This window comes from Pseudorasbora parva, chromosome 12 (assembly GCF_024679245.1).
Source record: "Pseudorasbora parva isolate DD20220531a chromosome 12, ASM2467924v1, whole genome shotgun sequence".
In the NCBI taxonomy this organism is placed as follows: Eukaryota; Metazoa; Chordata; class Actinopteri; order Cypriniformes; family Gobionidae; genus Pseudorasbora; species Pseudorasbora parva.
The window spans coordinates 38090899-38116331 of NC_090183.1; the positions used below are offsets into that span (position 1 = coordinate 38090899).

General features: G+C 37.0%; 1 protein-coding gene across 13 annotated transcripts in view; it reads right to left on the reverse strand.

The window, feature by feature from the left end:
* The window catches only part of foxp1b (forkhead box P1b), a 218621-nt gene that overhangs the window by 93791 nt on the left and 99397 nt on the right, over window positions 1-25433 (reverse strand). For all 13 annotated transcript variants that reach the window (XM_067460212.1, XM_067460207.1, XM_067460206.1 and 10 more), the window contains one exon: window positions 19371-19537. In XM_067460212.1, coding sequence (XP_067316313.1) covers window positions 19371-19526 — 156 coding nt within the window. In that variant the 5' untranslated portion in view covers window positions 19527-19537. The remainder of the gene's footprint in view (window positions 1-19370; window positions 19538-25433) is intronic.

The window sequence follows — 25433 nt, forward strand, 5'->3', positions numbered from 1 at the left end:
TGTCATTGCAGGGGCATCGACTTTATTTTTTCACGCCCCTAAACATGACGCGGATCAAAACGAACTGTGATTGGATGAGTTACACCTCTGGGCAGTTCTTGACCAATGAAAGCTGAGATAGAGTCCAGACCTTCTGCTGTTAGTCTGAATGTCTGTCTACCCGAGAATAGGTCGTCAACGACAACATTGGACCCCATTGACTTGCATCATATGAACAACAGAGATATTTTATCCTTAATTGTGTTCCACAGAAGAAAAAGTCAAAGATTTGGAATAGCATGGCGGTGAGTAAATGATGACAGACTTCATTTTTTGGTGAACTATCTCTTCAAGGATAAAAGATTAGCCTGGGTGTGAATTATAAAGAGATAGGAAGACACAGTGAGAAAAAAAGAGAAGCTATTCTCTAGGATGTTCAATTCTAGCCACCCTGTCCAGAACTTTCCCCTTTCCCTTCACTAACATCTCAAGAGTTCTGTCTATCTCCCCAATGGCCTATAAATAACCTCAATCATTCCACATGTCCACTTTGATTTTATTAAGAAGATAAAGAACTCATTTATTGTACACAATTTCTTTTTTTTTCTTTTTTTTTTGGGGCAAATCCTAACATGGCTTTATCAGCAGCTGATTAATGAGGGAGAAGCCAGCAAAAGAGCATTTGATTAACACTAACTTAAGTAGTGTTATCAAGATTAAGGCCTGTCAACAAGACCACACTGAGGAAGGATAGTTCATCCAAAAATGAAAATCAGTATTTACTAACCTTCATGTAGTTTCAAAACCTGTACGACTTTCTGTCCTCTGTGGACGCAAAATAAGATGTTTAGCAGACTGTTCACACTGCTCTATCCTGTACAACAAAAGTAAAAGTAGTTTATACGACAGAGTTAAATTCAGTTCTTGTGGAAATACAAACTAAATTAAGCAGTGAAAATGGTTTGTAAGGACATGAGTAAATAATGACAGGATTTTCATTATTGGGTGAACTGTTCCTTTAACAGAGCGAGACTCTAAATAAATATAATTGGGGCGAAATACACACCTCTCCCTCGATATAACCCAGTTCCTGAGGGGGCCGGGGCACATTGAAACACATATTGCCCCCATTGTGGCCTACTGTGGAGGAGTAGAGCGATCTACTCCATCAGTATTTACTGATGCTGTTATCTTGTCCTGTGACAGGCTAAATCAATCAATCACCGCACCACCGCGGCGCTCGTCCTCAGCATTCAGCACGCATTGCGGACACTTCACCCAAGCGGATCGCTGAGCGTTACGCAAGTCAAATTTGATCAACAAGCGCATCTCCCCTGTGCTATGGCAATCTGAGATGAAGATGATATTAAGAGGAAAGAGCAAAGTGATAAAGACTGCTAAGCAGGAGGGGGTTGGGGATTTAGGAAAGACAGAGGCCGGGAGAATGATGACGATAGATGGGCAGAGATAAATTCTTTTTATCATGTCAAATATACAATCAAACATCTGCACATAATGTATAGACACACAAAATACACTACAGTGTGCTCTTAAAGGAATCTGCTACAGTACATCAAACCTGTTGCAAATGCCATTTTCAGAGGTAAACAGCCCATTTCCCTTTTAAATTAATTGTATGGAAAAGAGCAATAAGAATATTTTTCAAATGTTCTCCTTTTGCATCCAACAGAAAAAAAAGTAATACACTTTTAGAAAAAAATAGAGCGAGTATATTATTAACAAAAGATGATAATTTGGGGGTAAACTATTTCTTTAACAGTGAATTACATTAGCATTAAATGAAACCACATTTTTGCTTTAAAATAATGTTTTAACAATCCTACAGTAGTATAAAGTGTAAAGGATCTGAACAAACCTTGAATAGTTTGCATTATTTTATCTGTTGCCCTAGAGAAGTGCTAACTTTCCTTCGGTTTTGTTTGTGGTTTCCTTTTTTCTGCATTTTAATGTTTAATAGCAGCCTTTGGCTATCTGTGGGCACAATTATTAGATATCCGCAGAGAGAAATTGAAAAATTAATCATACTCTCATAATTTTACACATGCTCTGTTCCTTGAGAAATGTCACATGCTTGCTTTCGGATCAAATATGCCATCCGGAGAGCTGAACAGACTGCTTGTGCACAAAACAATTGCATTAATATTGCAATTAAGAGATTATTTACTAGCGCTGCTTTTCATCATCATGCGTGCTAGTTGAATTATTGTGCTGTAAGATCTAATGATAATAGAAATGTTTATCACACCATAACAATAAGCGTTTATGAAGATAGATTACAGTCAAATACAATATAAGCATTTCACTAAGAATATTACAGGAAGTTCTGTTGATAGGATAAGACATCAGGGAAATTACCCACAAACCCATTTCACCCCCCCCCCATCCCATCCCATCCCAAATATGTGTATGTGTGATACACACACACACACACACACACACACACACACACACACACACACACACACACACACACACACACACACACACACACACACACACACACACACACACACACACACACACACACACATATACATATATTGCCAAAAAGAGGCAGAAAAATGTGTCAGACGTCAACTCATACTGTACTGTGTGAAGTAAATATCTGAATTTAAAGCTGTCAAAGTTAACGCATCAATAACGTTAACTAAAAATACAAATAAAAAATTAAATAAAAAATAAATTGTTATTTAAAGGCTTTTTTTAACCTCATGAATCACCCATAGTTCAAGTCAGGGCCAAGGTTTTCGTGCTTTGTTACATCTGATAAGAAACAGTCTCAGGCAGCTTTCAAATTCTGTCCATTTTTTACAAAACAATAAATGCCATTTTGACGCTCTTAAATATGACATATCTTTAGAGCCTCAGTTCAAGGGGAAGTCTTTTCTTTAAATTAAATACACAAAAACCATGCATAAACATCAAAAGGTATGTTGAAAGATACAATTCAACTTACCAAAATCAGGAATCAGGGCTCAATCAGTTTCTGAACAACGTCACTACACATTGCATTGGTAAGTTAGCCAATGTACATAGTTCGTTAGTTAATAAAAAAACACTCGAGAGGAGCTTATTTACTGTTAGTTATATATGTATGTTGAAATGAATTTTAAAATGAAGCGTTTATGAAAATTACCTTGTGTGCAATATATATATGCCTTATATTAGGGATGGTACGATGACTGGTTTCACCATGAAACACGATAAAATGAACTGGTGGTCAGTGATATCGTTTAAAATGTAATTATCATTAAAACCATGTTTGATTTTGAAAACTTATGGTAAATCCTGTCCAGCCAGCCTCATTCTGGCACAGGGCACAACGTTATTTTTTTTGAATGAGAAGAAATGGAAGAGGGTAGTCATGCGTCAGGTGATTTTTTAGTCTTCTAAAAGCACCAAATCTGAGATGCGATCATATTATGGTTTTTACAAAACTCCTGATGAAAATTAATTGAAGATGGTCCGGCTGACACTAAAGAGACGCCGCTGTAATAGGGGAAACACTTCAAATCTGCGAAGATAGCAAACGCAAGGCAAGTAGAGTTTGACTTCCATACCAAAACTACGTCTGGGAAATAACACAAAATTTTGAGTTGAAATATTTGATTTCACTCACTTGAAAAATATTTGACTTCACTCACGTCAAGCTTCCACGAAGAAACGCTTGCAGAAAGTGGCTTTAAGCCAAAGACGAACAAAAAAGTTCAGACAAGACTAGGCAGACATTTAAGAGATAATAATGTATATTCATAGTACACTTATTACACAGATTTTCTTTACCATATAAATAATTACAGGGACATATTGAATTGAGATTAATGTTTTAAATCCTATCCCTTTATAAATCCATTTTGTACAGTGTACAAAACAATAGTCCAAGCAAGATAAGTTATAGCAATAATTGGTAAAAGTAAAGTTCTCAGATTTTATTTTCAATACATTCAAAAACAGAGATGCAAGTTGCATTTGAATGAAGTGAGAGCATGTCCGTTGTGATACACGGATGTGTGCCATTATATGTTTACTGTATCACATTTACTGTATCACACATACACATATTTGGGATGGGATGGGATGGGATGGGATGGGGGGGGGGGGGGGGGTGAAATGGGTTTGTGGGTAATTTCCCTGATGTCTTATCCTATCAACAGAACTTCCTGTAATATTCTTAGTGAAATGCTTATATTGTATTTGACTGTAATCTATCTTCATAAACGCTTATTGTTATGGTGTGAATGTTGTACCGGTGCAATATATATATATATATATATATATATATATATATATATATATATATATATATATATATATATATATATATATATATATATATATATATATACACACAGATACGTATTTTTGTACCACCTTCTTTTGACAAATGTTTCCCCCACTAAAAGATAATCTAACAGAAAAAAAATCGAACAGAACCATTTTAAACAGATAAAACTAACAAGGTATTAACATTAAACATTAACTTGTAATTGCGATTATAAATTGCGATTATCACAATTTACATTGAATGAAGTTTTGAATAGTTTTATAACATAGTTTAAAGCGTCTGCATGCCATATTGTTATATCCAGTTAAACAAGCTAACAATATTTGGGCAGAATAAATTGACAGATCTACAGTATATCCCTGACGTCCAGAGTTGTTTTCAGGGAATATTTGTGGCGTAGTCGGTTACAGTCTGAGAAGAAGGACTACTGATGGATGCTTCAGTCTCTCCAATTCCTATTTACAGTACAATCATTAAAACAATCAAACTCTTGCTCGTGTTCGCTCTAAACATTTGTTCAGAAGCCACGCACAGCTCTTTGTCCGGCATCTCCGTCTTTCTCAGCTCATGACGCCCACATCTAATCAAGCAGAAAATGGTCATAAATATTTCTTTCTGCTAGATTTCACTTTTGCATTTCACGGCTGGACATGGTATTTTTCTCGTTCCCTCTCTATTCACCTCTGGGAGATCTTAATGCAAAAAACAGTGACTTACATTCAGGGTTCATGTCTCTGTAGTCAAAAGCACATATTTGAGTATACAGTGGGTAAGAAGAGGAAAAAAAATGGGAGAACAAATGTGAGAGAGCGAGATAGACAGCGAGTGTGTGCAGACATAAAGGCCTCGTCTTATTTTCTGTGCCATTTGCTGGCTAGTGCTTTCACGGCCCGTCCCATTACATCATGTCAGAGGTTGTAAACAAGCAAATAACAACAGCTCACTGACGCTCAGAGCGTCTCGCGGCCCACCACAGCGAGGGGAATTGCTCTCTGCGTTCTTCCATGCTGCAAAACATTTGTTTCTTTATTGCCCATGTAAATAATACATCACCTTTTCCTTCTTTCCTTCCTTTTATATGGAAGAAAAAAAGGAAAAGGAGGGTAGGGTGAAGGATTTATGTGTATGGTGTGCAAAAGGGGAACTATTTATGGTGGGCGTCATTCCTAGAACGCAAGGTGCCATCACTGATATTTATGGGAAGACATCACGGCACTGACAGGGAATATCATTCTCCAAATGGTACACAAGCAGTCAGCGGCCAGCACCATTTCTCTTTGGAATAGAGGCCACATCACTGCCGCACACCTAGGAAGTGGTTATTACTGGCAGGAGTGATGGCATGAAAGGACTGTGATGAACATAACTGGGTTTGCTGGAGGAAGAGGGGTCACACTTGTTCATTCTGGACTAACAGAATGAGATTTTCACTTTTTTATTTCCTCTAATCTTTTTACACAGAATCATGTGATATTCGATATTTAAAAACTTTTTTTACTGTAAAGCAGCAGATATGCACATTTAAAATGCACAGACTTTCTCTTCTGGGAATACGGAAAATACATATTCATCTTGCACTGCACAATTTCTGTCAGATCAAATGCTCTATACAGAATGAGGATGTCCCTCCTCTAATACCACATTCAACCAACTTTGATCATTTAGCCTCTTAACTTTGGTGTGTGCTCGGACGTTTATCATAATATATTTACACACACACACACACACACACACACACACACACACACACACACACACACACACACACACACACACACACACCTGTTCAAATGTTTGGAGTCAGTAAGTTTTTTTTGTTTTTTTTTATACTTTTGTTGGCAAGCATGCATTAAGTTGACCAAAAGCGACAGTAATAACTTTTACAATGTTACAATATATATGATTCAAATAGATGCTCTTCTTTTGAACCTTCTATTTATCAAAATAACCCTGGGGAAAAAAACAGCGCAATTGTTCTCAACATTGATAATAATATTTTAATCAAATGCTTCTTGAGCTGCCTAATCATCATGATTTCTGAAGGATCATGTGACACTGAAGACTGGAGTAATGGCTGAATATTTTTTTTTTTCATTATTTCAATTTGTAATAAGATTTCACAGTATTACTGATTTGACTGAATTTTCTTTATTGTTAATAATGCGTTCGATTTATATAGCGTTTTTCAAGGCACTCAAAGCGCTTTACATTGAAGGGGGGAATCTCCTCAACCACCACCAATGTGCAGCATCCACCTGGATGATGCGACGGCAGCCATATTGCGCCCGAACGCCCACCACACACCAGCTGATTGGTGGAGAGGAGACCGAGTGATGAAGCCAATCAGAATAGGGGGATGATTAGGAGGCCATGATGGACAGAGGCCAATGGGCAAATTTGGCCAGGATGCCGGGGTTACACCCCTACTCTTTTTCCGAAAGACATCCTGGGATTTTTAATGACCACAGAGAGTCAGGACCTCGGTTTAACGTCTCATCCGAAAGATGTTGTTGATATATTCAGCCTTGAGGAACAGAAGACTTATTTCAAAGACTTTTGAATAGTAGTGTACATAAAGTAATGCTAGTGTTCAAACATAGAACATTTACTTACTTTGTATGAAAATGAATAATATAATTAAATATCAATTAATATGATATAATAATATATAATACATTATATAATAATATAATATACAAAGAATAATATCAGATCCTAACACAAGACACCTGTCAGACAGAAGACATTTTCATATCAATTACCACAGTTTTAAAGTTGTAAAAACTGTATTATTAGTATTATATTTTAGAGCTACTACAGCTAATTTTTGTTTTAGATTCTGCATGTCAGGGGTAATTTCTTTACCTCCTGAAAGCAATTACTAAACAAGTGCAAAAAAAAGATGTCCTGTGATGCTTATAATTACAAATAATGCATTTTAGCATCTTTATGTTTGCCATAAACGTTTTTATAATATCCTTCCCACGTTTGAAACCCTCCCTACAGTAATAATCCACTGATGAAGATTTGATTCTGTGAGGCAATAAGTGCATGTCAAATATAAACAAAACAAACAGCTGCAGCACATCATCATCAAATCACACGACAATCCCGTTTATTGGCATTATTAAGTCTTCAAGACGCTTGTAGTGCTTAGGCAGGTGTGTTTCTCATCGCCGCCCCCCCAGGGGAACGATACAGGAAGGGCCTGTAGCCAGCTAGAGACGCACAGAACCCCAGCACTTTGCTCTGTCAGCCGCGGCCTGGCTGACGCGCCGCTCTCTCAATGAACACTGACGTCTATTATCTGCCTAGCGCCAGCAGATTATGAATAAGAAATAAAAGCTACCTCAGCTACAGCACTTCTGCATTAGTGACGGGTGGGCACCACGAGTGCACACACAAACGTGCGTGTGTACCACACACACATCAGTACCTTCATTCTGAGTCTCCAGAGCCAAACTGAGATGCCTTAATCTGAGGAACGCACAGCTACACGGATTACCATTTTATTGAAACAAATAAGTGTTTTAAAAACGGGCCGAAAGGCCTAGTTTCAATTTCAATAGCTCGTTTAACCCTTATCGTCCCGATTCCTCTGGGACCATTCTATGTTAATTGGATCTCCACTGCATTTGCATTGGGGGTGTTAACAAGCACAGTCTATGAATATTAATTACCCAGAAGTTTTTGGTCCTTGAAAAAAAAAATATATTTTCTTGATACATATTAATTCTGTGAAGTTTTTTAAAGAGAAACACTCATTAAAATTGCAAAAGCCCCATACTCAAACCAATCCCCATGACATTGTGGCATCTTTAACTTTATCCTTAATAAATTGGGTCATATTAGCTGAAACAAAAAGAAACACCCTCCGCTAAATAGTCTTTTCATTTGCTTGTATGTAAACATTCCAATCTGATGACGACGACCTCATTGAGATCATGTGAAAATGGTAATATGTGCATCAAAAGTATGAAAAGATGTCGTCATGCATTTCTATTTAGGCATGCACGATACAGCACTGTTTGATTGTTTGAAAAGCGTGAAGGATTATAGAGAGACAGAGGTTATTCTTTCATGAGAAAACTCAAGCGGTGCGTTAAGAAGAAATCCTCCCTCGCTGCTTTCGGGACTCCAAATAAGCCATCTAATACTAAAACAACACGGATGCATTTCCCAGTGCAGCCACAGTCTGACAGCTGCTGGGAACACCTGCTCAGAGTGTAGAGTTCCCCTCTTTAAGGCGCACACACACACACACTGGCATCAAAGCCCATCCGGCCTTAGCAGACAATAAGAACTGCTTCATACTCACTAATGGTACCAGCATAGCAAACACGTACGTATGTACGCATACAAATTGACCCCCATTTTAAAGCAAGGGTATATGGGAAGTGGAACAATAGGATGTTCTTTTTTATACACATGCAGTGATGCAAAACCCACCCACTCAAACATATGGACGCACACATTTGGGCTCACTTTGGCAGCCTCTTCAAATGCATACACACATTCACTCACTCCGCTACTTGTCTCCATTGCTGACCATCTGACCTGATATCCATTAGTAAAGCAGTTTCCAGCACACACTCTAACGTAGAGGCTCTCCACAGAGCTCTGGCCAATCTGACTGCCGCACGCCAGTGTGGAGGAGCGCCTCTCATCGCCTCACCGTCAATCAAATCCTGTAAACAGAATGTAAACTACTCGTAGATGCATTTATCGCGGGCGAATCGCATGTCATTCCCGCAGAGGAGATATCAGAGAGGCTGTTGCGACGACTCGACTAAGTCCTGAAGATTCTAGACCGCCTGCTGTAAATGTCACTTCTGTAAATGAGCGAACTAAAGCATAGGGGTATCGGGGGTGAGAAGTGCACTGCCAGAGGGATATATTGCCTGCAACAATTAGTTACAATCCCAAAAAGCAATATGCTTCAATTGTAGCAGGCTTTGGAGAATCACACAGAGCATGTTTCTGTTTTTTTCTCCCCCTTTGCAAATAATTATTTCTCGTCTCTTCTACGTACAAGCACATTAATGTACAATTTCAATCTCCATCTGTATGATTATGAATCAGATCGGCCATCAATCGGCAGATCCAGCCGAGAGATTCGTCCCGTAATAAAACTGTCACCTGTTCCAGGATAAAGACAGATGTTGCCAGTTGGGTGATAACATAATTAAACCATTCAACGAGGGATTCCATAAAATTATCAAAATTGAAGGAAGCACTAGCGTTTTACCAATAAAGCAATTTGGGGCAATATGTGGTGTCATAACACCAATCTCCTGCTCAGGATTTGCAATAAGTTGGAGCCTCTGCCTTTCTCTAGTGCAATCTGACAATATTAACAGTTTACAAGCAGATACCTTAAAGCGAAAAGAGAGTGAAAAGCAGCACAAATGTGTGTTTTCTTCATCATCTCACATCTTTCCTCTGAGCAGGGTTGCTAAAATGCTTTTAAGAGTGAGTTGAAGAATTTGTTCTTTTTCAATTCATTAGTTAGAATCTGAGGCCTACAGGATGTTGAATCGGAATTGCAATGACAAAAAAAGGAATTTAAGTAACATTTAATATATACAATAACATATACGATAGATAGATAGATAGATAGATAGATAGATAGATAGATAGATAGATAGATAGATAGATAGATAGATAGATAGATAGATAGATAGATAGATAGATAGATAGATAGATAGATAGATAGATAGATAGATAGATAGATAGATAGATAGATAGATAGATAGATAGATAGATAGATAGATAGATAGATAGATAGACATATGCATACATATACACACATATATACAGTGGGTACGGAAAGTATTCAGACCCCCTTTCACTCTTTGTTATATTGCAGCCATTTGCTTAAATCATTTAAAAAAAAAAATCTCATTAATGTATACACAGCACCCGATATGTTGACAGAGAAACACAGAATTGTTGACTTTTTTGCAAATTTATTAAAAAAGAAAAACTGAAATATCACATGGTCCTAAGCATTTCTCTGTATTTAGTTGAAGCACCCTTTTGATCTTATAAAGCCTCCTTGCAGATCCACTCCAGTTCTGTCAGGTTAGATGGTAAACGTTGGTGGACAGCCATTTTCAGGTATCTTCAGAGATGCTCAATTGGGTTTAAGTCAGGGCTCTGGCTGGGCCATTCAAGAACATTCACAGAGTTGTTGTGAAGCCACTCCTACCTTATTTTAGCTGTGTGCTTAGGGTCATTGTCTTGTTGGAAGGTAAACCTTCGGCCCAGTCTGGGGTCTTGAGCACTCTGGAGAAGGTTTTCGTCCAGGATGTCCCTGTACTTGGCCGCATTCATCTTTCCCTCGATTGGAATCAGTCATCCTGTCCCTGCAGCTGAAAAACACCCCTGCAGCATGATGCTGCCACCACCATTGGTGGACTGTATTGGACATGATATTTTTCTACACACATACTGCTTAGAATTAAGGCCAAAAGTTCTATATTGGTCTCATCAGACCAGAGAATCTTATTTCTCACTATCTTTGAGTCCTTCAGGTGTTTAACAAACTTTCATGTATCTTGTACTGAGGAAAGGCTTCCGTTGGGCCCTCTGGCATAAAGCCCTGACTGGTGGAGGGCTGCAGTGATGGTTGACTTTCTACAACTTTCTCCCATCTCCTGACTGCATCTCTGGAACTCATCCACAGTGATCTTTGGGTTCTTCTTTACCTCTCTCACCAAGGCTCTTTTCCCCTGACAGCTCAGTTTGCCCGGACGGACAGCTTTAGGAAGGGATCTGGTCGTCCCAAATGTCTTCCATTTAAAGATTATGGATGCCACTGCGCTCTTAGAAACCTTAAGTGCAGCAGAATATTTTTGTAACCCTGGCCAGATCTGTGCCTTGCCACAATTTTGTCTCTGAGTTCTTCAGGCAGTCCATTTGACCTCATGATTCTCATTTGCTCTGACATGCACTGTAAGCTGTAAGGTCTTATATAGACAGGTGTGTGGCTTTCCTAATCAAGTCCAATCAGTATAATTAAACACAGCTGGACTCAAATGAAGGTGTAGAACCATCTCAAGGATGATCAGAAGAAATGGACAGCACCTGAGTTAAATACATGAGTGTCACAGCAAATGGTCTGAATACTTAGGACTGTGATATTTCAGTTTTTCTTTTTTAATAAATGTTTTTCTGTCAATATGGGGTGCTATGTGTACATTAATGAGAAAAAAATAATTTTAGCAAATGGCTGCAATATAACAGTGAAAATTTTTGGTCTGAATACTTTTTGTACCCACTGTATGTATATATATATGTTTTTAAATTAGAGCTGTCAACATTAACGTGTTTACGCATGCGATTCATTTGAACTCAAAGCAGTAAAATAATGTAACGCAATTACTGCAAATCAATTACAGAAGTACGTGAAGCTATCATTAACACGCTTTTCGTCACAGTTTGATGATGTTAGAATTCGAGAGTTTATCGCAGTCACACTGAGCGCCTGATTCTAAGTTCTGAGTTTAACCTGATTCTGCTTCTCTTGTAGTGATCAGGCCATTTTAAACTCAAAATCAAATTCATTCCAACAGTCCAAAACAGCGCTCAAAGAGGGTCAGGATGATTACATCAGACATATCAGAGAGAATAGAGACTCACATTGCATTTTTGGTGAAATATTAATTCCAGTGTGTGCTTTGCTTTAAAACACAAGCTCTGTCATATTCTGCGATTGTTTCTGAAGAGCTAATTTTGGTGTCATACAATAAGCGCATTAGAGTCTGTTACAAAGAACAAACAGTGTATGTGCGCTCTCGATCACTAATCACACGCTGCATATTCATGTACAGACACAGTACATTTGCGCTGTTTCCACACCCACTCAGAAAATATAATGTTTGATTTGTCACGTGTACGTTGTTGTTTAGTAATCGTAGGTTTATGTAGTCAAGTTAAAGCGATTGATTTAGTAGGTTTTTTTGGCATCTCCGTGTGTTCACATTCGGTATCGCAGTTTGACTCGCCTAAAATAAAATTAAAACAGTCTAGTTGTTGGTCTCGTTGTTGTTGCTCTGTACACAGATTATAAACTGAATTCTGTAGTTTTTTCTGTAATTGTTTTTTCCCCATTGGTGCTAGGGTTATTCGGTCCTTTTGAAGTATCCAATGATCCTTGAAGCTTGCAGAAAATATTGCTTTGTGAAAATCTGATTGTCTACTTTGCTGGATATAGCAAATGATGATAAAATTAATGTGTTTAATGAGATAAAAATAGTGTATACTTAATTTCACGCTAAGTGTGTGAGTGATTAAGATTGATTAATATATATATATATATATATATATATATATATATATATATATATATATATATATATATATATATATATATATATATATTATATATATATATATATATATATATATATATATATATATATATATATATATATATATATATATATAGGCTGTCAATGGATAAAATTTGTAATAAAAAATATTATAAATTTTTGGCCCTTAAGCAGTTGAGTTTAATATTCTTTATACGTGTTGAAATTTTATATATATATATATATATATATATATATATATATATATATATATATATATATATATATATATATATATATATATATATATATATATATATACACACACACATATATATACATATATATATATATATATATATATATATATATATATATATATATATATATATACACACACACACACATACACACACACACACACACACACACACACATATATATATATATATATATATATATATAATTTTTTTTACTTAAATCTATCTGACAATATGGTGTATAGAAAATATACATAAAATATTATATTTTTAAATAATATATACACACATTGACATACCATATCATTTTTTTTTACAATTAAAGATATTCAGTTTTAATATAAAATATAATATTCTAATATTAAAAAGATCAATATATACATTAATCCAATTGGTTATGAATTTCTTGCATATCACATTTTAATTTTACTTCAATCCAATTGAAGTAAAATTAATCCAATTTCAATCCAATTCCATGTTTGTATTTTGTATGCGTCTATTAAAATTTCAGAGATTGAAATGGAATTTAAAAATGCATTCTCAATTCAGTTCTGAATGATGCACAACCCTGCCTCTGGGTGAGGTGGCGTCAGATGTGGGTGTGCGTGCATGAGCATGTTTATGTATCTTCATCGCCATACTGTACATGCTTTCTGTCACTCTTCCGAGTGTGTTTCTTGTCCCGGTGGGCTCCAGGGTTCGCTACACATTGCATAATGCAAGCACCTGTGCTAACTCAGACTGTTCTATCTGTGATTAGCCCAAAGACATCAACTCAACTGCTTAAGGGCCAGAGGAAAACAAAGAAAAAAACTTTGCTAATTGCATCCTTATCTTATGATTTGTAACAAAGCATGATTCTTTCAGAATGAACCAAGATGAATTTGCCCTCCCCATCAAAGAACAACGATTACTCATGCTGTAGCTTTTCTTGTCTGTCTATCTGTCTGGTCTTCTCTCTTTTCTGTGGTTTTGAGATGATGTTGGTATGCCTTTGAGTGAGGGTGCTCTCAAATGTGATTAAAAAAGACTGCCATGAGACAGGGCATTAATATTTCAAATTTAAGAGCAGTATCAGCTGAGCAGAATTCCTGGCAGTCGCTCCGCAAGTCTGAATCAATCGCTGCTTGCTTTAACATGCAAGAGGTTATATATGCATCAACTTAATCGCTCATAATAACTCATCAGGAATTGTGCCATATAGAGGCTTGGATGCACAGAAAAGTAAGTGAAAATTAATATATGTATATATATATATATATAAATATATATATATATATATATATATATATATATATATATATATATATATATACCTCAATCACTTTAGGTAGCATTGAGATTTAAATGTTTAAATGTATATTTTTAAGACTGGTACATTTACTGTTTGTGTCATCACTGCATTCAAGATGAAAGATGAGCTGCAACTATAACAGTTTTTACACTGTCTGTTTCAAACTAATGTTTAGTTGAGAGACTCTAGCACTTTGAATAATGGAAAAAAAAAATTGCTAGTCTTATTTAGTCTGACTTGCATAAATATGTAGATATGCATGCATCCAGACATACATTTATACAACGTATCTTTTTATAAACTCAAATATTTATCATCATTGACTAAATTATCTGACCAAATTAATGGCAGATTCTTCATTGACAAAACTATCTGAGATGTACTGAATTTTTCAAACAGAAGGATGTTTCTGTAAACTGAGCCTGGATCCGAAATATCTGACAACATCCTTGTTATAGTTATTTCAGTGTGCTTCACACAGGTTGACTTCCTGTTGCAGAAGCAACCCAAAAAAAAGAGAAAAAAGAAAAAAAAAGTTAAAAACAGCCAAAAGTGTTTTGCGCGTGCATAAGTGCAGGCTGGTTTTATTTTCTTTAAATCTTTATCTCTTAAGATCATCTTCACTTCCTCGTCAAAAGATGTTGCTGAAAACCACAACTTCTGTTTCTGCCTAGCTGAGTTCAAGACAAGACTTTGTGCGTTTTTTAAAGAGGCCCCCAAATAACAGCCTGTGACGGAACGCAATCAGCTCGGAATTGACGGCTTTCTTTTTTTTACGTTGTACCGATGGTACTGTACGTTCTGAGAGATCAGATATAGGTCAGTATGGGCCACAATTGTGTCATATTTCTCGGGAAGCACATGAGAGATGCGATCTATCAGAAGGCTGTCTTGGTTGAGTGGCTGTGGAAGGATGTTTGTATTGTGAATGGGGAAATTCCTGTGGGTGCAGTCGCTTCTGCAGTGAGCGATGGCTGACGTGCAAAAAATAAATAAAAAAACCTACATAAACACAACACGTATACAGAATATGTGTACAGAAACACATTTAAACCATTCTTTGCCCCACAAAACGGAACAATTTAATAATATTAATAATTATATAAAATGTATATAATATAATTAGTGCTGCCAAACGATTAACCGCGATTAATCACAACCAAAATAAAATTGTGTTTACATAATATATGTATGTACTGTGTTTAATTATGTATTTTTACATACACACACATTCATGTATATATTTAAGATTTTTTATTTATTTATATATAATATAAATGATTTAAATATTATATACAGTATATGCATGCAAAAATGTCTTAAATATGTATTAAATGCATGTATGTGTATTCAAATATACATAATTACACACAATACATGCGCATATCTACACACAAACATTTATTTTGGACGCGATTGAAAGCGATTAATCGTTTGACAGCACTAAATATAATATAATTAATAAAACACACACACACACAAACACACACACGCACACATATATAAATAAATTTGTGCTCAATAAACATGTTAAATGAAAGATTCTTTTGATATTTTCCCTAAACCAGCATCTTGATACAGGCACAATTACATTTCCTTCACTGCTTTTCCTGGAATCACATCCCAACTACATCATAAGGATGTCCACAGACATGTTTTTCCCCCTGATCTTGTCGACCACAGACCGCAGAGAAATGAATTGCTCATTGGAGATGGCGCTTGTGCCATAATGGAAATCTTTTGCATAAATGCTGACAGGGGTGGTCTGTCCCTTTAATTTTGGTAAATTATATGCATAAACCATTTTAGTGGACCTAAATTCTTTAGTACAATGATGAAAGACGTTTGAGGTGGCTTTATTTGAATCTAAAGGCTCTTTCTATCTAGAGAACTCCCATTTAGGGACACATCTCTTTTATATAAGGTAATAGCATTGGGGATTTGACTTCCTAATGGAGATGTTTAAATGAAGCTTATGGTCTACTTCCCCCCAAATCTGACTAGTTCAAGAAGATAAATTCCCCTGTCAAGGTCGAGATGATCAAACAGATTACAATTATTTTATCCCTCGTCTTTATTAATGAGCACTGTCTTTCACAGTTATGTCGACTAATCAGGATAGATGATATGTCAGTCTCCAGGTTTGTTGTTTTTCACGTATTTAAGGAGTCGTAGAAGTTTATAAATTGAAAGATAATAAAACTCTACAGCTTGTCAGAGAGAAACTGGGCTTTTGGAGGTTTAAAAGGTTACGCTTTATGTACTGTGTGCATAACACAAGCAAAGAGTCTGGTGTGTTGTAAAAAAAGCTGTCAATTATGTCGCTGAATCCTTGTTCTTAGGGGGAAAAACAAAGAACCTTTAATGATCAAAGCTGATTAAAAAAAGCAGCAAAATATTTGCAGTATGATATTTGACATTTAGACTACAATATTAGCTCTGTTCTGAGCTGCCTTGTAATATTATATAATATTTCCAAAAATAAATCAGATTTTACAATTCAATAACAGCAGTCTTTCTAAATCAAAAAAAAAAAAAACTTGTTTTTTTTAACTAATCAAATGATTATGGTGTATGAATTAACGATTAGGGTGACGGCATTAAACAACAGATAATGTAATTATGCATAATTAATAGTTATTACTACAGTAACAACATGTAACGTGTAACAAAGACACTGTAAAATTATGTGTAACTGAAAACTAGAATATAAGTAACTCCAAAATAGTGATAAAGCAGCATTAAAGGTCCCGTTCTTCGCGTGTTTTCAAAGCTTTGATTATGTTTACAGTGTGCAATATAAGTTATAACATGAGTTCATGTTTCGCATGTAAAAAAACAGTATTTTTCACACAATTGACTTATCTGTACAGCGCTGTTTCCTCTGTCCTAAAAACGGACTGATGATTTCCTTGTTCTATGAAGTCCCTCCTTCAGAAATACGTAACGAGTTCTGATTGGACCAGCGCTTCCCGTGTTGTGATTGGACAGCAGCTTAGCGCACTATGCCCGGAAAGGTCCCGCCTCTTACCATAACGGGGAGATGCAAGTGCTGAATGCGCGCTCTTCTCCATGTGGGAGGGCAACAAGACCACGCCCCCTATTTTGCGTGTTCTTGTCGGCGGAGGGTTAGTCAACAAACGGTTCTAGTGACGTCATTCATGCAAGGAAGTGCAGGGGTGTAGTCCAAACCGGCCGTTCGCTGTAGGCTTTGAAAGGGAACTTCTGTTAAATAAAATATCTCGCTTGGCATTGAACTTTGAGCTTTATAATTTTACAGGTATTATTTATGCTCTAACAGCAACATTTCACACCAACTAAAGTTTGAAAGATGGAATCGCTAAGAACGGGACCTTTAAATAAAATCTATTTCTATAAATTAAAAGATGCAAAATGTGACTACTTCTTGGAAAAACTAGCTTCAAACTAGACTCTTCTGAAAACAGAAGACTACTGGTGTTACTGGAAAAAAAAGTCCTTCACTCATCACAGTCACAGTAACACAACAAAGTAAATGTTAAAAAATGTTGTTGTTTTTTGTTACAATGTCAAGTGCACATCCCTCACTCGGTCAAGCGCTCTATCTCCTATTCCTTCTTTCTCTCTCTATTTCCTTGCATTTGTCAGAGTAGTAACCCCTGTTGTCTCAGCCGAGTGAATCAGATTGAGCCCCTGGCACAGAATGAAGGCAAAGTCAACAGGAATTAAGTTTCAGTGCAACTGTTTACTCAACTGTGGCCTGCAGTTATTGAAATCTTATCCATGGTTTTGTGTGACGACTGCGGTAATGAATTCAGTATGCCTGTGATTTTCGAACTGACAACATCACGCTAAGTCCGAGAAGCACATGACAGACTAGAGCAATTCAAAGGACAGGGGAAGGCGAAAGTGAGAGACAATCACAGATGCTTTAGATTATTGATTGATGGCGATATACTCTAGTTACAGATTGATCTCAAGAAGACTAAAGGGAAAATCAAAATGTCAAATGAGTTTATGTTATCCAAAATAATAATTCCAATTTGCAACCGACATATTACTAAATTAAACACAATACAAAATCAATATCCTATGTATGAAATAAGACCAAAACAAATCCGTTTTTGGTTGTTCTCTGCTTTCAAAACAACCATCATGCAGACCGGTCCTGTTTGGCATTAAAGCCAAGGCATTGCACTCCTCATTTCAACGACAGCTATGTTACTCCGACAGACAGTTACTTCAGAAGCTCCCCATCCCCACCAAACAACCCTTGACAACATCTCCCATCATGCCGTGGGGTGCAGATAACACACGACTGGCTGATCTTTTCAATGCTGGCCGGCTCAACACGCTGTCGTGTGACAGACAGAAAGAGCTTGTCTGTTTATTTTAGTCTGAGTGAGGATGTTTTGGCCGCTCTAGGTATATAATAAAAACGGCTGCGACACTCCACGCTCCGGTGCTTTGAATAGAAGCTCTCCAAAATTTCCACCTGAGTGTTAGAGGTGTTTACAATGCGACAGGTGAAATCTGTGGCACCTGGATGGACACAGCACATACGCGACTGTCCGTAAATTCCATTGCACCTATGCATTTGTCTGTTGCAACACGCCTGATAAATATTTCACCTGAATGCAGATGCAGAGTTGCCGGGATAAACACATTGGCAACCAAAAACACAATCACAGAAAGAGCACTTAGTGCGTTTAAAAATTCAAACCGCTCTCAATATACATAAATAATCATAATAATGTGTTTATGTACTCTGGTTGGAGGGGGTGCAACGATTAAATATTTACAGGCACTTAAAGAGGGGAGAGAAGGATGCTGTTGACATGCGTTAATAACAGACAGGTGCAAGAATGAAAGAAAGAAAGAAAGAAAGGTAGGAATGTAGGTAGGATTGAACAAACTAATAAGGAAGGAAGGAAGGAAGAAAGCATGAAATACAAGAAGGAAGGGAGGAACAAAGTAACATTCAAATGATGGAAGGAATGATGATGAAAGAAAGAAAGAAAGAAAGAAAGAAAGAAAGAAAGAAAGAAAGAAAGAAAGAAAGAAAGAAAGAAAGAAAGAAAGAAAGAAAGAAAGAAAGAAAGAAAGAAAGAAAGGACGAACTGAAAGAATGAACAAAAGATCAAAGTAATGAATAAAGAGGAAAAAATAACAAAAGGTATTTAAATTATTGGATGCTAAAAGGAATGAATGAAAAAAGGAGGAAAAGAAAGAAAGACCTGCTGTTGCTGGAAGTTCACGAGGTCAGATGCTGTGATGTCAGAGGAAGGTGTGGCGCTCTTGGATCGAACTTCTCCGTGTCCCTCCACACAAGGTGGGGCGCCGTTCTGATTGGCTGTTCCGTTTGTCGCCTCTGTCCCCGACTCTTGCATCATGACTTAAAAACCTGCAGCAGAGATGCAAAAAGAGTGTTAAAACAAACATTTTAAAACAATTCCATGCAAACGTCAATTTCCTTTTGTCCCGCTCAATTTCACCTTTCCCTTAAAAGAGCTAGCAATCAAATTCTGTTTGTTTTTCATCCTTCTGCTGGGCCTGAAAGAATGAAGAACCAGCAAAAAGCAAAATGGAATGGGAACCCAACCTCGGTCACGTCTCAGCAGACAGGCCCAAGAAAACACACTCGCTCACAAACAAAACTTGTTCAAGTGAAATGGATATATTTACTCGCATTGCTCCCAGAAGAACCACAGCCCGATGGCTTTTTAATGGGAAACAGGGCAGGGGAGTCGGTCGGATTACAAATCTCAAAAATCAAAACTTCTCCGCAAACGTTCGTATCCTGGGTGTTGAGTTAACGCTGAGGTCCTGGGCCCGCACACAAATAAACAAACCTGAAAATATGCCGATGTACTTCCAAAGTATTTCCAATAATACATTATAATTTAATGATGCCTATTCAGACTCACAGAAAGACTTTTTGTTCTTCCCATCTAACAGCCCAGCCCTGCAATACACTAAAAAGACCCCTTTTCTCCTTCAACACCTCGATCTAGCCATGTCATCCTGAGATAGACACTTAGATTTATATATTTTGCATTCATCATGGCCCTCGTTGGCAAGTGCCTTGTAGCCCTGTTTCAGACCATCTTAATGAAGCTGACCAAGTCGGGCAGAAGTAAATTAACTTGGCTTATTAATTATTGATATGAGGCAGAATGAATGCCCTTAAAGCAGTGGGTGCTAATCACATAGGCAGGTGAAAATTGAAAAGAATTCAAATTTATAATGCAGCCCCTCTCAGACAGTAATAAGGCTACTGATAATTGTTCAGCCAGGTTTGCAGGGGAGAGGCGGTTACAGACGCAGGCAAAAACATTGGGGACTGACCCATCTGGACCACCGAAGGGCTACGGCTCCTCTACTGTAGGTTTTGATGTAAACAAGAAGACTGGGGCGAATTGGAACACATCAACAAAAAAAAGTATTATAATAATAATACACATATATATATTTATATATATATATATATATATATATATATATATATATATATATATATATATATATATATATATATATATACACATTTTGTCCTCAAAGTTGATGTGTTGGACAGAGGAATAATGGGCAAAAGGATTTGAGTGAGTTTGACAAGGGCCAAGTTGTGATGACTAGACTACAATCTAACTGCAGCTCTTGTGGGGTTTCCCAGTCAGCAGTGGTCAGTATCTATCAAAAGTGGTCAAAGAAAGGACCCAGGGCCGGGGCCAAGAGTGGCCAAGGCTCATTGATGCACGCGGGGAGTGAAGGCTGGCCCGTGTGGTTCGATCAAACAGACAAGCTACTGTAGCTCAAATTGCTCAAGAAGTTAATGCTGGTTCTGATAGAAAGATATCAGAATACACAGTTAATCGCAGTTTGTTGCGTATGAGGCTGCATAGTCTCAGACCAGTCAGGGTGCCCATGCTGACCCCTGTCCACCTCCAAAAGAAGGAGGCCTGGTCTGAGGAATCATGTTTACATCACCTGGATGGCCAGGTGTGTGTGTGCATGTCGCTTACCTGGGGAACACATGGCACCAGGATGCACTATGGGCAGAAGGCAAGCTAGCGGAGGCAGAGTGACTGACGCTTTGGGCAGTATTCTGCTGGGAAACCTTGCCATCCATGAGGATGTTACTTTGACATGTAGCATCTACCTAAGCATTGTTGCAGACCATGTACACCCATTCATGGAAATTATATTCCCTGGTGGCTGTGTCCTCTTTCAGCAGATAATGCGTCCTGCCATTAAGCAAAAATGGCTTAGGAATGTTTTGAGGAGCACGACGTGTTTGAGGTGTTAACTTGGCCTCCAAATTTCCCAGATCTCAATCCACTTGAGCATCTGTGGGATGTGCTAAACAAACAAGTCTGATCCATGGAGGCCCCACCTTGAAACTTACATGACTTAAAGGATCTGCTGCTAACATCTTGGTGCCAAATACCACAGCACACCTTCAGGGGTCTAGTGCCTCAATGGGTCAGGGTTGTTTTGGCAGCAAATTGGGGACCAACACAATATTAGGAAGCTGCTCATAATGTTATGCTTGACCAGGGTGTATATACACACACACACATACTAAACTACATCAATATCTACAAAAAAAGAAAAGAAAAAAAGAATAGCAACAACATCTTTAACTTTTATTCTTTTACACTTAATTACTTAAGTTAAAAAATAGATACATTCATTAGCAGTTACCCACAAAGCACTTTTACCATGTAATAAATGAAATTAGGTAATTTAGGGGTTTTTTTTATTTCCTGAAATTCACAATTGAATAAATCTGTTATTTCCAGGTTTTCCATGACCGTGGGAGGCCTGTCCTCTTCCTAACCCCTTTCATCACATATTTTAATTTTACCTCAAAAAACACCCTGAGTAGACTATGTAAATAATTTACATGTGTAACTAAACCGCTCCATGTTCAAAATCATCTTTTCAATTAGAGATAAAAGGACTGAGTACCTGGTACTCCCACAAACAAGCTGAAGCTTCTCTCCCTTTCTGTCTCTTTTACGTTTTACTGTCTCATTTGTTCCCTCTCCTTTTTTCATTGTGTTCCATAAAAGATGGTGATAATGGCTATTATGCATGCACTGTCATTCCGTACTAAATTTTCATAATTATAAAGGAAGGGCGTAAATTTGCGAATGCGTGGCATCTCTAAAAGTAATCATGAGAATGCGCCGGGGGGCTATTTTAATGTATGCAAAACTAGTGACCCACAATAAAGACGTGAAGCTGCAACGAATGCAAAGTAATGTACATGCGCCCAATTCCACGTCTGAAGAGGGCTAGCTAAAATTAACACCCAATTAATTTCGGAATTGACAAACAAATGAAACCCATAAATCTAGTTTCTCATTAAATTTCGCCATGGAATAATTCAAAAGCTGCAATATCGCGATCAAAAAAAAAGGATGAAAGAAAATGCCTGTTATCCATCACAAATATCAAATAGATGGAGGAAAAAAATTATCTTGTGGAAGGGCATTAATAATGTCAACGGCTTTATGAATTAAGCTATTGTTTTAGTGTCTCATCATTATGATTCCAGCTTTGGATTTGCCCCACTTTGATAACAAAATTGCAATTCTTTGCTTGTGATATTCTTGCATTTGGTAGAAACTAGGCATGCTACATAAACATGAATAGCAGACACTACTGGTCAAAAGTTTGATAAAAATAAAATACAGTAAAAACAGTAATACTGTAAAATATTACTAGTGTTACTCTTTTTACGATGAAATAAATGCATTTTCAAAAACAATAAAAAACCTTTGACCGGTAATGTATAGGACCAGCAAGAGTTCCCCAGAAACAGATGTGTTTGTTTGCAGTGTTTATCGTGGTTTTAAATAAAAAGAAAACAAAGACTTAAGGCGAAAACTTCAATTCCCTGAGATCAAGGCACTTACAGAAAAAACCTCCATCATCAGATGTCTGCGCCTTTTCCCCACAAAACGCTTGCTTGCTAAACACAACAAGTGTTTGCAACAAACAACGGATAATACAACAAGGTCAGAATTCGTGTATGTTGACATTTTGTTCGGTTCATCTGATATTGTGAGCACGCACCAAATCATGTGCGCACCACACCTGGCCTACATAAAAGCATACGCAAATACAGAATATCAAGAGCTTTCTCCCTTATTTATTATTTCCCAGGATTTGACTGTGAGCGTGTTTATGCCGAGAGTTTGTTTGTGTGTGCCGTGCACCAGGCCGGAAAGCAGACATCATCAACGTTAAAAAGATTCTGTCATTCCGGTAAGTTATGAAAGCCCACCTGCTCTTACAAGTCTGTGTTCTCACACCACCCCTGTTTACACAAGCGCTCAACAAAAGCACAACATTCTTACGCTTCAGATAAGTAGTCACAATAAGGATGACAAAACCCCATGATCACACTGCTGTTTAGGTTCAACGTTGTTGCTTGTCTAGACAACACAATGATCTGTATGACTGAAAAGGTGTGAGAGCATCTTGAGGTTTGTCTTTTCTCCTTTTTCTCAAGGATTCCTGATGAGCAACACAGACAGTTGTATTTTGGCAAGGGATGGCTGTATAAGCAAAATTATGACCTAATATTACAGTACAGTATGTGACATTTTTATACCACGGTAAAAGTTTATATGGCGATATAGTTTTGAATTAAATTCAACCCCTAAATTTATACATTACAAAACCATGTCGTATTATTTGGAACTTTATTCATTTATTACTTTAGAGATGTACTGATATAAAGGTTCTGGCCAATATTGATAAGTTTTGATTTTTGATGATTGATTTTCATGTGGAAAATTATCAAGGAATGGACTATAACACTATTTGGACAAAACAAAACAATAAATAAAAAAATATATAAAACAATAAAAAATTCTTAAAATCTTTAATACACTTAAAACACAAACACACACATAAATATATACCATTCACATCTCTGTGCGTGCCGCTTCAGACATACTCCGTTTGCGTGCGTATGCTGTGCGTATTTTTTTCCGTACCTATGTTAACGGATTACAGCTTTCACACTGCACGCGGACACTGTCCGTCAGTCCGTTCCAGGTGCGGTGCGTCTGCAGCAGTGCACGGATCGTTTCCGTACCGAGTCTATTTTTTGCTGTGTTGCACTGCTACATTAAAGTGACAGAACATTGTTCGTATTAAAATAAACATGTACTAATGCGAAAATCTAGTAATTTCACCACAGAAGCATATAATTTAAAATATACTCCTGTTTCAAAGTCAGCACATGGCTTTTTTTCTCGGGTAAAGCAAGGAAACGACACCTTACCTGGCATTTATGGTTAAAAAATTTGCCTTAATGGATAGCACTCGTCCTTTCTTGGAGGTGGAAAACAAAGTTCTTTACGACCTGCAGGATTTCTTTTAAAAGGGTTTAAAAACGAAAGAAAAGACGAGAGTTGGCGATTTTTGAATAGCTTATTCATTTTCTAATAAGTTTCTAATTTAAAAAGTTTGTGATTTTAGGCTATAACCTATGTTTAAATGTTTGCCACTTGTGTGAGCTAAATCTAAAATAGCCTACTAGGCTATATAAATATAAATTAATGAATTGAATAAAATGTTGTTTAAATGTAGTATGTTAACCTGCCATCTATGAAAGAGTAAACAAAAAGAATTGCAATTCTGGTGAGCCATGTTCAATACCAACTTTTGGATTTTAAATAAAAAATAATGAATAAATGCTGTGTTTGTGTGGTATGCAGCAGCGGATCAGTTGCGCACTGCATACGCAGAATATGTGAAAGCACAACAGGGCGTAAGCACAACTCCTGCACCGCATACTCACAGCAGACGGAGTATGTGTTAAACAGGCGTAAGTGTGTGTGTTCATTTGCAGCCTTTTGTTTTGTGCAAATGTATGTTGCAATGTTGAGTTTATTTTGTTTGGGGCCTATGCCTATCTATATCTGATTTCTCTCATATAGGATGCATTTGGTAAATAATTAACACGATAGTAAAGCGTGCATCTTCAGCTATGCACAACTAATAAGGATTATGATTGGGACTGTCATATTACACAACATTATAACGAGAACACTATACTATATATACTATGTATTTGTAATAAAACTATTTGGGAATAGTGAATTTGTGAATTATTTGGGTTTAGTTGTCTTTTTCATTGTGTTGCTCCAGGAAGAGCACGTGCACAAAATGAGTCATCCATTCTGAATATGAATATCACACAACTTAATTCAAGTTCACTTGTGCAGTCTCATCATTTTGATTGTATATATATAATGATTAATCTCATATAGGAAGCT